At 36.5% G+C, this 14550-nt stretch overlaps 1 protein-coding gene across 2 annotated transcripts in view; it reads right to left on the bottom strand.

Annotated features, from left to right (window-relative positions):
• The window catches only part of LOC126818819 (laminin subunit alpha-1), a 295094-nt gene that overhangs the window by 240506 nt on the left and 40038 nt on the right, over positions 1–14550 (bottom strand). For both annotated transcript variants that reach the window (XM_050546416.2, XM_050546415.2), the window contains exons 7-8: positions 7503–7620; positions 1734–1852 (exon numbers count right to left, since the gene is read on the bottom strand). In XM_050546416.2, the coding sequence (XP_050402373.1) occupies positions 1734–1852; positions 7503–7620 (237 nt within the window). The remainder of the gene's footprint in view (positions 1–1733; positions 1853–7502; positions 7621–14550) is intronic.

Genomic DNA, 14550 nt, shown 5'->3' with positions numbered 1-14550 from the left:
GCAGGGGCCATAATCCAGGAAGTTACATTCGGATATGTGTGATTGTAAAAAGGAACCATATTTTTACACTATTTGCGTACAAGATGTGCCCATTATGTCCATCAGTTTTAGGCAGATTTTCACGAAATTTAAACTCAACCATCATTAGTGTATAACTGTGATATATTCACATGTTTTTTTTAAATCGGATAAAAAATTGTGACCTAGGAATAGGGACCACACGCTCAAAACAAGATTTTTCATACAATCAAGGGCCATAATTCAGGAAGTTATGATTTGTTATGCGCGAATATCGTTAGGAAGTAAGATCTTTGGGTTATAAACATGCATTTCAAGTTTCATCAAAATCGGATGAAAATTGACCTCTAGGAGGTCCACAACCTTGATATACCAGATGTTTACACTATTTGTGTACAAGGGGTGGCCAGTTTGTCCGACAGTTTTGGTCCGATTTTCACGAAATTCAAACTCAAACATCATTAGGGTGTAACGATGATATACTAAAACATTTTTTTAAATCGAATAAAAATTGTGACTTCTAGAGGGACCACAAGCTAAAAGTGCGATTTTTCGTACAATCAGGGGCCATAATTCAGGAAGGTACGATCCGATATGTGCAAATATTGAGAGGAACCGAGATCTTTGGGTTATAAACTTGCATTTCAAGTTTCATCAAAATCGGATCAAAATTGTGGCCTCTAGAGGTTCCACAACTTTGATATACCAGATGTTTACACTATTTGCGTACGAGGGGCGGCCATTTTGTCCAGCAGTTTTGGTCTGATTTTCATGAAATTCAAACTCAAACATCATTAGAGTGTAACGATGATATACTAAAACATGTGTTTAAATCAAATAAAAATTATGACCTCTAGAGGGACCACAAGCTAAAAGCGTGATTTTTCGTACAATCAGGGGCCATAATTCAGGAAGGTACGATCCGATATGTGTGAATATTGAGAGGAACCGAGATCTTTGGGTTATAAAGTTGCATTTCAAGTTTCGTCAAAATCAGATCAAAAGTTCAACAACTTTGATATACCAGATGTTTACACTATTTGCGTATGAGGGGCGGTGATATATTCAAACGTTTTTTTAAATCGGATAATAATCTAGACCACAAGCTAAAAACAAACGATTTTTCGAACAATCAGGGGCCATAATTCAGGAAATGGAAATGAACCAAGATATTTGGGTTAAAAACATGCATTTCAAGTTTCATCAAAATCAGATGAAAATTGTCACATCCAGATGATCCACAACCTTGATTCTGTAATTCTGTAAGTTATGGTCCGATATGCGCGAATATCAAAAGGATCCGAGGTCTGTGGATTATAAGCATACATTTCAAGCTTAAACCAAATCGGAGAAAAATTGTGACCTCTACAGTGTTCACAAGCTAAAAATGTGATTTTTTTTTGGTACAATCAGGGGCCATAATCCATGAAGTTACAGTCCGATACATGGCAATATCGAAAGGAACCGAGATCTTAGGGTGATAAACCTACATTTCAAGTTTCATTGAAATTGGATAAAAATTGTGACCTGTAGAGTGTTCACAAACAATTGTGGACGGACGGACAGGAGCGACGACAATATACGTCCACATGAAAATGTGGGCGTATATGTATAATTTGCAATGGTAATAACCTGACATAACTTCCATTAAGACATACTCTGAAAAAAACAGGAAGACAAGTATTTAAGTGTATAATAAACGTCAATGAGCTAACCTGACAATTGATACAGACACCACCTCCATCATATTGACCTTGTTTATTTAAACTCAGACCTAGAGCTGCTATCGTACTATTATATACACAATCACTAGCTTGTCCGTGACAATTGCACGCTGTAATTAAACAAAGTTATAACAATCTATTGGTTGTTCTTTTGTTTAACAATGGTTAAAGAAATAAATCATAACTTTTGCTAATGGTGTAAAAAGGGGTAATTTGGACGCTGCTAGTATTAAGTTATATTTATAGCATGGCTTTCATGAGGTAACAGGTTTAAACATCGAGGCGGTAGGACGAAATGTTAAACCTGTTAACGAATGAAGCATGCTATAAATGACTTGTAACATTGACACTTGCTCAACATGTTTGTTGTTATTGCACAGACCCCCCACCCCCTACTATATATATAAAGTTGTCTTTTGTCGAGTGCAATAACATTGAACATGTCTAGTTATTGCACGGTTAAGCTCCACCCAATCTACTAGAGGGAAAACAATCTGCTTATTCAATGAAAAGAACAAAGGAAGATTTCCCTTCCATGTTACAATTCAACATATGAGATAACATAATTATTAGAAGAAACAGAAAGTTAGTAACCAAGCAATACAATGTTACAGAAGAAACTGGGCTATGTAACAGTTCAGGCGCGGATCCAAGGGGGGCCCAAGGGGGGCGCACCCGGCGCACGCCCCCCCTAATTCCGCGGCAAGGTGTAAAAAAAAAAAAATTGTGGTGTAAAAAAAAATTTAAACTAAAAACGAACGAGCCAATGCAGCAAACTTTTGTACACGTTCACTCTCATATAAAACATGACCACACCCCTTGACTTTAGCGCAAAAATATGTACACGCCATGATCCCACAAAGGATCTTACCTACGGCAATCGGATATCTGTCACGTGTACAATGGTCAGCTGACGTCACACCACCAATGCGCCGCAGATGCGCTACAGACAGGTAGCCTAATCATGTCAAAAAAACGAAAGTTGCAGTCATCTCTCGTGGATTTATTTGCGAAGAGTTGAACGGCCGCCATGTAAGGCATGTTTCAACCGGGATTTCAGGCCATACTTATTTTTAATCTTGGTCCCGCAACCAGCCTGCAGGCCCCAAAACTTATGTGACCCAAAAGATTATCGCCGGTCTATAGATGGGTGGGGCTGTAAACTCTAAGTATGACTAATTTAACCAACAGGATACACCCAAATATTTATAGGGGATTTTATATTCGTTATTCTCTTAATTTGGAGTGGATTAAATATTCTATATATTGTGTGACTTAAATACGTAGGCTAAATGGTACCTAACCAAATTTGACCGATCATGGATATACATTACCTCACAGAACTTTACCTGTCTAAGGGCTCACTTACCAAGGGACAGGTAAAGTTCTGTGAGCAGCATGATTTCTGCATCAGCATGACCAGATTCTAAAAAAAACACGCTCATCTTTGGAAAAGAATTTTGAACCTTCTTTCATAAATCACTACCTCCTTCAAACCACGTGCCTTTCCTTCTGTCGGACTTTTTTCAGAAATTTTTCAGGCAGTAGACTACCGATCTGTTCCTGATGATTTTGCAGACAAAAAACACTGAAAATAGGGTGGGAGTTGTGTTTAATATTTGGAGATCAGATGCCAGGAAATCGCATATATGGAGTCTTATCTTAGCAAATTTTATGTGGGAGGTCCCCCAGACCCCCCGCAGTTGCTTCGCTCCTGCGGCGCTCATGATTCGGGCTTCGCCCTCAAAGTACGCCCCCCCCCCTTCGAAATATTCTGGATCCGCCCCTGCAGTTACATTATAACAGAACATTATGCCAGTGACTGGGAAACAGGGAAAATTTTGACTAAAACCAGAGGTACCAGGACTATGTAAATAAAAAAGAATCTAAAATAAATATATTAACATATATATTAGCCCAAGAAATCCCTCTCTGACCACTGCTGGATTGGCTTCTGATACTTGAGCTTTTGAGGGAGTGTGTCTATTCTTCCCGTTTAATCAAATCTATCCCAAGTACAGCAACATGACAGCCCTTCGTTTAATCTGGACAGTGATTTAAGGTATTAAAAATGGTGATAGTATTGTTCGTCTCCAAACAGTATTGTTTACATTGTATCCATGTTGATAGTCTCTTTTGTCACGCAGTTAGTTTTTCTGCAATATTCTGCTATGCACTGGTAAATTGGGCAGAATAAAATCGTGTGTTATGACGTAACTTTATGTAAACATATATGGTCCAATTTGGAGCTCTGTTTAAAACGTAATGATATTGTTACACAGTTAGCTATTGGTTGTTGGGATCAAAACATATACATTAAGTGTCATCACCGCCATTATTAGGGTGAAACAGTGATATTTTAAAACAATTTTTTAAAATCAAATAAAAATTATGCCCTATAGAGGAGCAACAAGCTATAAACACTAATTTGTGTACAACCAGGAGCCATAATCCAGGAACCGAGATCTTTGGGTTATAAACATACCGTTTAAGTTTCATCAAAATCGGATAAAAATTGTGACCTCTACAATATCGAAAGGACATGAGATCTGAGGGTGATAAACCTATATTTCAAATTGTGTCATGTAGAGTGTCCACAAACAAATTGTGGACTTACGGACAGGGGCGACGACAATATACGTTCATATGAAAATGTGGGCATACAAAAATAGTGAGGTATTCCTATTTTTATTACATGCAGATTTGAATATTTTGTTGACATTTTATAAAGAAGAAAACGATGTATTGACATCACAAACGATTCTTATTTCGGAGATTCTGCATTCATTTGCTGTTAAAGGAATATTACCACTGTGAATTTGAAGTCGAGGCAGGATCGGCAGGCTTTCATTCAATCAATGTTTTACGAAAACACGTAATTTTGTAGGAATATTAACCTCTATGGGGTCCACAAGCTAAAACGCAATTTTTCTTACAATCAGGGGCCATAATTCAGGAGGTTATGGTCCGATATGCGCGAATATCGAAAGGAACTGAGATCTGTGGGTTATAAACATACATTTCAAGTTTAAACCAAATCAGATAAAAATTGTGACCTCTACTAGTAAGTGCAGGAGGACCGCACTACACGTAAATCTACAAGATAAACCTGCGGACAAGGCAGAAAATAGACATTGCACCAAAAAAAACAAATATCAAATCAAGTGAATGGATCTGGGGCCAGCTGTAAGCGTCCACTGCGCTGTACAGTCCCGGGCCTGTAGTGACACAGACTTCACTCAAATTTGAAAACAATCAGGAATACAAACCAGCGGCTGCCAGGCAGGATACGCCCACATTTTCGAGAGATGGATAGAGAGCAAGCTGAAAAGAAAGTGATTTTTCCTACAATCAAAGGCCATAATTCATGAAGTTACAATTCGATATGCGCAAATATCGAAAGGAACCAAGATCTTTGGGTAATAAACATGCGTTTCAAGTTTCATCAAAATCAGATTAAAATTGTGACCTCTACAGAGTCCACAACCTTGATATACGATAATTTTACACCATTCGCTCACAAGCGGAGGCCATTTTGTCCGGCAGTTTTCGTTTGATTTTCAGGAAATTCAAACTCAACCTTTATTACGGTGCAACGGTGATATAATCAAGCGTTTTTTTAAATCGGATAATAACTGTGACCTCCAGAGGAACCACAAGCTTAAAAAGCGATTTTTCCTACAATCAGGGGTCATAATTCAGGAAGTTACGATTCGATATGCGACAATATCGAAAGGAACCAAGATCTTTAGGTCATAAGCTGAATAAGCTTGTGCATGCTTTTACTTGTATAAATAGAATTGTTACTTTGATCAAGAAGGCGTTACTTGATTGCTGACCCCGTACTCTGCACGGACAATTCGTGAAACGGTAGGACCCGAAGTCTGAAATGGTTGGGTTGGGTTGGGTTGGGTTGGGTTTGAATTATATTAATTTGTTTTAAAGGGACTCAGGTTATATGGTACAAATTTGAAAATACCAATAATAATGTAAATAGATATTCACACAATTTTCAGTGCTCAGAATTTCAGATATCTGTAAATCTGAAAATTTCCATTCATCCTTAAAAGATCTACCTTTTCAGTATGTGCTTAAACAAAAATGGATAATCGAGACTATGTTTTTTTATTGTACCGACTTTAGTAATGATGATCGAGGCTAAGCCTAAAATTCAAATGCTAATATCGTGGTTCAGAGTGGAGCAAGTTGACTGAAATTTCCAGCATATTCTATTCACATTATCTGTTTTTGATTATTATAGTGAGAACTGCCAGTTCTTTATCTAATCTCCCATAATGCCTCTTTAAGATTTTTCTTTTTCAAAATTTTTCTCTGTCGCAAACTTTTGAGGAAGCCTAATGCAGACCTATTGTAAAAGTTGATATCGCTTCAACATTCTAGGATGTAATAATATTAGATGGACGAGAGCTGATCATGTCAGTATCATCTGTAGACTTGGAGCATTTTGGTGGTGATATACTAAAATAATCTGACATTCTTCTATCGGACGTTGACGAAGGCTGTTCAATTTTTCGCTTACGACCCATGGCATGTGATTTGATGATAACTGACTTTCGACAATTATAAACTGTAACAACAAACCTGGTTTCATTTATTAACAATACGGGCAAAGGGGTAAGAAAATGATAAAACAGACGTCATAATTCAATAATCCCAAACAAATCGAGCATTATTCACAGTATTTTGAATATATAGAAACCGTCAAAAAAGTCACCGATTCATCTTTGAAGACAAGAACTGGCGACACAGGCAATAGACAACTGTTCTGTTCACAGACGAGTCAGTATTGCGTATCAACTGCAGATGGCAGGACCAGAATATGGTGTCGACATGGCTAGCGTTATTTTGACCAATGTGTCATGGAACGAGACTCATGGGGAGGTCCAAGCATAATGGTTTGGGGTGGAATCGGCCTAAACCAGAGAATGGGCCCTGTGGTGTTCCAAAATCTTGGTAGAGGGAGAGGACGCGGCATCACAGCAGTGCACTACATCGATCAAGCTCTCAGACCCCACATTATACAACAATTCGCACGTCATCAAAACGTTTCCAGCATGACAACGCCCGTGCTCACACCGCCAGAGTTACTCGAGACTTACTACAGCAGAACGGTGTTAAAACGTTATGCACTGGCCAGCCCTTAGTCAGGACTTCAACCTGATTGAACACCTTTGGGATGAAATTCAGAGGAGACTTAATAACGTCATACCGAGACCAAACACAGCCGATGGATTGCGCCAGGCTTTTCTGAAAGTGTGGTTCCAGGTGCCAATGGCGTTCATGAATCGTCTGGTCCACTCCATGTACAGACGCTGTGCTGCTGTTATTGACACTCCCGGTGGACACACCAGATACTGATGTATAGACTAAACCTTCTCGTAATGTCTTGGAATTGTGATGAATTAATCACTAATGTGACAACATACTGTTCACAAAAAACTGCTTTGATCCAATTAGTAAGTCGTTTTCTAGAATGATTTGATTAAAGTGCCTCTCAGATTTTGAAATCGTACTGACGTTTTTTTTTTTTGCTGTTTAGTATATTATATATATTACATTCCCATTTCAATCAAACTATGTAACAAGTTACACATATAAATGATAAGTAACAAATAAAAACCTTACATCAAATAATTGGCAAACGAAAACTATCAAGTTGAAGAAAATACTAAGAAGTAAAAAGCAAACAAAAATGAGTAAATAGCCCCTTTAAAACAGAACCCATCAAACTTAAATTACCTTCACATTGGAAACCATTACCATTTTTGCCTCTTCCCCATTGTTTTTGGTTAAATCCAGGGCAGCATTCTTCACAGTTTTTACCACAAGTGTTGTGTTCACACTGACATTGTAGATTCTGCAGAAAAAATGTTCAAGGTATATTTTATCTTTATCATAATTACAATCTACCATGATTTATATGTGTTATGAATAAGGATATATAAAATCAGAATCTCATTTTTCAACTATATTCAACAAAAAGTATATGATATACTATCTCACAGATATTAAAGAGCACCGATAAAACCTGTTGTGAGACCCCCCATATGCAGTCATTTGAATATGTGTTACAAGTCCCAGTGAAATTCCGATGCATAAGGGATGCTGGGATATGTCTGAGCAGACGGTAATCAAGCAGACGAAGAAAGCGCGCGAAATGGCGATGTAAGGCTGGTTTGCCGGCGGTTAGCCCATCGTTCCATTGTTCTTCTAGAATGTCAATTATGATATAAGTAGATTGCACGGGTAGTTCACTGATTTCTTTACTCGTTCATACTATGTCGAAGTCAAGCTTAGGTGCTGGCGGTTAGCCCTTCGACAAAACAAGTGGGGGTTAGTTACATGTATTCCTTCATATTGTCCTGAGATGTAGGCCTATAGTAGTATAGAAGAAAGTCGTGTGAAAGATGTGAATTCTACGAGATCTGGCTCAAAATCAATAGCAAGTGTTTAGTAAAGGTGACATTTTATTATTAACCAAATAAACTTTATTATATACCTTATGTAATAGACTTTGCTTCAAGAAATAATAACATGGGTGATGGGTCACCGTTAACTTAGACTGAGTTCACTGAGCCCTTCTTGACCACTCTATTTTGGATATAAAAAACTCTCTGTTTTTCGTTCTTGGCATGTCCAAGGCCAGGGGCGTGACAGAATTTTGGCGACGAGGATGGGATCCAAACTTTGTTGAGTGTTTGTCTATGGGATTTTAAGAACTTGGTATGAAAAGAAAACTTTTAAAATTAACTTTCTTAACATTATTTGTTCTATTAATATTATGCCGATTTTCAACGTGTGCTGTAGACCATGTGACTTTGAACTGTCGTCTTGACAACTGTGAAGCTTTCAATATGTTAAAATCAAATGATGAAGTAATAATAAGTAAAGGGGATGAAAATACCGATAAGGAATTCGAAGTACTTGAAAGAAGATTGTCGTCAATGATGGAAGGTTTAGGGGATTTGAGTTCCAAGGTTTTAACTTTTGACTGATACTGTTAATCGTTTAGTAAATGACCAGGCTTTGCGACCTATGGTTACAAACAATGCTACACACAGTAATGAAAATAATGGAAAGAATAATAACGTTCATGCTGGTAATTCAAGTGTACCGAGCAGTGATAATGCCAACACTTCCAACAATAATACACCTAGCACTCTAAGTAATGTTTCAAATAATACAAGTGTATCCAAAGATAATAATAATGACACAAGCACACCAATTTATCGTGCATTCGAACAACCTAAATTGCATTGTTTATTAACTAGTATTTCAATTTGCGGATCTACAGAACTTGATGGACTTACTTTAATACATTTCCTTAAAATATTTGAAGAAGAGTGCAGAATCAGTAAAGTTTCAAACAGTATAAAACCCAATTTATTCATTATGCAGTGTATATAACCGGCTCGTTCTTTGTTTAGATCAGCAGTTAAAAATTGGAATTCATGGCCAAACTTTAGAAAGGAACTTATTCAAGTATTTTGCACTCAAGCAGACCGTGCACACGCTACCAGGGCACTTTTAGTTATTGAGCACCATTTTAATGAGAAATACTGGACTTCGATGGATAGAGTGCGTAGTTTATCATATCAGACTTACAGTAACGAAATAACTTTCGATGATGAGGGTAATTTTTGTGTTGATTCTTCAGTTCAGATGAATAGTCGAATTACGGACAGATTTATTCAGTGTATTAAAGATAGGACATTAAAGGGTGTTATTATTGGAGAACTTAGCAGAGAACCCGGTTGTAGGAAGGACCCTGATTATATTGCTCGTTTTGCGGATCAAACTTCCCAGTATTTGAAATACACTGACAATGAAACGTTTGACACTAATACATCAGATCGTCCGGTTCGTCGAGTGAACAACTTTCATGTAGATAGGCACCAGGGTAGTTGTGGAGCTGTAAATAGATTTTATAATGATGTTGAACAAGTAAATAACCCAGGATTGCAAAACTTTGATGGGCTAAAATACGGTTTTGATAGGAATAGGGACTTTTTCCATCCTAGAAGTAATTTTTACAAACAAAGGAACAATTTTCATCGAGACAGACAGAATTTTGATAAACCCGCAAGTTTTGATCGATTTTGTAGTCATACAACCAATTCAGGAACCAAATCAGGCGAACGGAATACACATGATAGTTTTCGCAGAAATAATGATTCCAGTGCAAATGTTATTGATACTAAAGAGAAACCGAAGTCTGAAATGCAATGTTACAGGTGTTCTGGTTTTGGACATTACAAAAACGAGTGTCCCAGTGTGCATAAAACTTTTGAGTCTAGTACAAATTTTCAAGGTAATCTAAGGACTGAGGGAAAACCAAATGACTTTAGTAATACGAATACAGTTCATGTGAATAGTGAGACAACACGAATCGAAGATGTTTGGCAAGATCTTCGAAACATGGAACATTCCCCATATTGTTTTGAACAATTAACTGGTCATATTTCTAGTAGTTTTAGTCCAGGAAAGAGAGTATTCGTGAATATGCATATTAATAATGCAGATGTGTGAGCATTGAGTGACACAGGAGCTGATGTGTCAATAGTTAGTCAACAATGGATGGACTGTAATTTGCTAAACACTAAGTTGAAGACAGTTAATGTTAATCTATCAGTAGCATCGAATGAAAACTTGCCCATTAAAGGTAGCTTCACTGTCAAAATTGACTGTGGTAACATATACTCACATAACCTGTTGGTAGCCGAAACTTTAAACTGTGATGCAATAATTGGTACAGATTTTATGAGGAAACATGGTTGCCAAATTGACTTAAATGACAACTTGTTTATAATTAATGAGTACAAGTTACCTTTAGTTTCTTACGATGGCGAGCTGTTCATCAAGCGGAAACCTCTCCCTAAAAACAGTGTAGCTTTGTTGAAAAATACATTGGTTCCAGCACATTCTGAGAAAATTATTCCTGCTAAAATATCATGAATTAGATGGCCGTCAGTTTTGTTTACATCACGGATGAAAACAGACTCATTTTCACAGACAGTTTTGTTAAGCCTAGCCAGAAAAACTTAGTCAATCTGATGATTTCAAATATAACTGAGTGTAATATCTCAATTCCTAGAGGGACTGTTATTGGACAAATTGAAGAAGTAGATGCATTTTTTCATGAGTTAGTTTATGTTGATGTGAGTACTTTATTCAATGTTAATCGTATTGTGCTAGAACAGTTTGACCTGTGCTTAAATTGAGTTACTTTAGAGAAATCACCAGATGACATTAAAGGACAAAATTTAGTTAAGTTTTACAATATAAATGTTTCTCCTCACACCAAATCTAAGGACATTTGTGTAGAACTACATCATCTATTTTCTAGAAATAAGTGGGACTTGGGTAAATGCGATATCGTTCCTCATGTCATCCAGTTAAAACCGGATGCCAAGCCTATACAGTCTTTACCTCGCCGTGTTCCATATCATTTACATGAAGATCTCAAAGAAGAGCTTCAACATATGCTTGATGCAGGCATAATTGAAAAAACTAACAGTGAATGGTCTAGTCCCTTAGTCATTGTACAAAAGAAAGATTCGGGGGGTATTCGTATTTGTGTTGATCTAAGACGTCTTAATGAACAAGTTTACAATGAGACATTCCCAATTACAAATATAGAAGATATTTTGACTCAGTTTCATGATATGAAGTATTTTTCCTCCATTGACTTGCGTTCAGGATTCCTACAGCAAACTTTAGACCCTGGTAGTAAACGGATTACAGCTTTTGTATGCCTCGAAGGGACATACCAGTATTGAAGGACCCCATTTGGACTAAATAGGAGCCCAGGATTATTTTGTAGGATGATGAAAGCTGTATTCCGTGATTTTGTAGGTACAATCTGTTATGTTTACATAGATGATATAATCATTTTTAGCAAAGATGAAGATAGTCATTTGGAATCAATACGTAAAGTTTTGACGCGTCTATTAGAACATAATTTACACATAAACCCTTCGAAGTGCAGATGGTTTCAAGAACAAATTTCTTTCGTTGGTTATAAGGTTTCTGTGAATGGAATAGAAATGGACCCAGATCGAATAAAAATTATTAGGAAATGGCCTCAACCACAATGTGCTAAAGACATAAGGAAGTTTTTAGGCATGTTACAGTACTATCGAAAATTTGTGAGTGGATTTGCTGAATTATCTGCACCTTTGACGGAATTAACGAAGGAAAGGGTAGTTTGGAATTGGACTGATAAACAAGAAAAAGCTTTTCAGAAATTGAAGACTTTATTAATAACACCGCCCATTTTAACTCATCCTTATTTCAACGAACCCTTTACGTTAACGACGGATGCGTCTGGATTTGCGATAGCAGGGGTACTTTCACAGGTGATTAACGGAGAAGACAAACCAATTGCATTTGGTTCTAGACAATTAAATGGAGCTGAAAAGAATTATAGTACTCATAGAAAAGAAGCGTTAGCCATTGTGTATTTTGTACAAAAACATAAACATTTTCTTTTGGGTAGGAAATTTACTATCCGTACTGACTGTCGAGCTTTAGTGTATATGATGTCAACTACATCGAAACAGTCTGCTATATTAGCTAGGTATTTAGAAATATTATCCAGTTTTTCTTTTGATATAGTACATAGACCAGGAGCGTGTAATTGTGTCGCAGATGGTTTATCACGTTATCCTCCATATGAAAACTGTAAAAATTGTCCAGTAAATAGAGTTAGTATTGCCAGTGTTAACCTTCAAGACTCTTCGTGTTTATCAGTTATTTCAAAAGAGGAAATGGAATTAGCCCAAGGATGGCAATTTAAAAGTGCTTTATAATTGGCTAGAAAGGGGTTATAAATTCCTGATAATAATTCAGTTTTGCGTGCTTATTGGAATGTATTTAACAAATGTGACTCGCCGCATCAATATGAGTCGGAATGCGGGAAAATTAATTTTGCACAAGAGACAAAATAAGCGAAAATATTGATTTTGATCGAAATTGAGATTTTCACAAAAATGAGTCAATAAATATACTATCTATCGACTCAAAAAATCAAAATAGCAATAAAACATTTTAAAACGCTTTTATTTGGACGTTTTGTAAGAGTACCGTATTCTTAAATCTGTATTTTTCTGAATATTCTTAGTGGAATTAGATATTTTTCTCTGCTCGCAGCGGGGCGACCGGTCAATCCTCTTGCAAAATGCATGGCATCGTTGTAAAGCGGAGAATCTCTAGTTTATAAATATGACCAAAATATTGCCGATGAATTCATTTTGAAGGAATACAAAAGGGTTTTAAAACCCCTAAAAATGTAAACATACTCCGCTTGTTGCTATGCTTCCAACACAACTTGTTTGCTGATTGGCCCAGACAACGCGTGCAAAGCATTGTGGTTCCGTGGCCGCATCGAGGCTCAAGCAGACGATAGAAATTAGAATTGGGCAATGTTATGGGGTGTCTACATGCGATTCACTCTGAGAAGTGGCAGAAAACAACTGTTGTTGTTGTTTATTAAAGATTTAACGTCCAATACAATGTATATGATATTATGGACAGGTTGATTTCACTAAATTATTTACACTTGAAAATTGTTAAAAACACAAAATAAAAAGATCCTCGGATACCAACAACTTAATTCTGAATCTGGTCGTATATAGATAGCCGTTGAGTGTTAATCAAATCATTGTAAATCAATCAACAAGCCGTTCGTGTCATTGAGTAATACTAATCCGTAATCACTTCTCACGGTTTAATGATTAGTTGATTGATAATTAACAATGATAAGGCCGCCGACAATTCATTATTTACTCCGAATAACTAATCAAAGCGGCGATGATTTAATGTTTCGTTTGGTATGTTAGAAAATAATTTATAGTCCTTAAAAGGAAATAAACAAAATAGCCAATAATTTTCTTTCCGAATAGAATTTTATTGATAGGTGAATTCCGTTTACTGTCTTTCATATGGCATGCAAAGTTAAGAATGTATATTGGATATTATTATTGTTTAAAATTCTATTATCACCATGGGTCGGGAAAATGAGAACGACCAATGAGTCGAAACGCGACGATTATCGAGTGGGAAAAATAATCTGCCATTGTTTTATGAACTCATATTTTGATACCGTTACGGTACCTGAGGCTTAAAATAACAATAGACTTATTGTACACGCAAAATCTTAATTCTGGCGTGCAGCTGTGGCGGCTTCTTTGATGATTAAGATAGGCTACTAAACTTGATTACCCAATCAACAACCTTAATCTTCTGACCACTGGCACCAAGGTGCTAAATAATTGATGAGATTAACTGATTAAGTTATAATATACAAACTTAGACTACTAATGTATACACTGTTCTAAATTATAACGTTATCATAGGAAATGTGAATATGCCGCATTTGTTGTGGATGTTTTGCTATGAAAAGAGCGCATTTACAACGGTTTTCGTCTTCGGCACCTTTGAAAACCTAAAGAAGAAAATATTAATATTAAACAACAAAATAACGAAATAGTATATACAATGAAACTAGTTTCAATTAAGGTGTATAGTCAAACCATGTTAATACTGTATCTTTGATCATAAGGCCTAGTACCATCTCTTTTAATTAGAACTTGGCAGTCAAAACAGTAGATCAATCAGCACCCAATTAATTAAGCTGTAAACAATAGTCAAACCATATTAATACGGGATCTTTGATCATTAGTACTTTCTTTTAATTATTATTATAATCTTTTATTAAATTTATGAGAGTTTTAGCATACTGTTGTCTTTTGAAAAATGTTCTCTTTTCTTATACTTGACAGCATAA

Source organism: Patella vulgata, chromosome 4 (assembly GCF_932274485.2).
Source record: "Patella vulgata chromosome 4, xgPatVulg1.2, whole genome shotgun sequence".
Classification (NCBI taxonomy): Eukaryota; Metazoa; Mollusca; class Gastropoda; family Patellidae; genus Patella; species Patella vulgata.
This window is presented reverse-complemented; position numbering and strand designations above follow the sequence as displayed.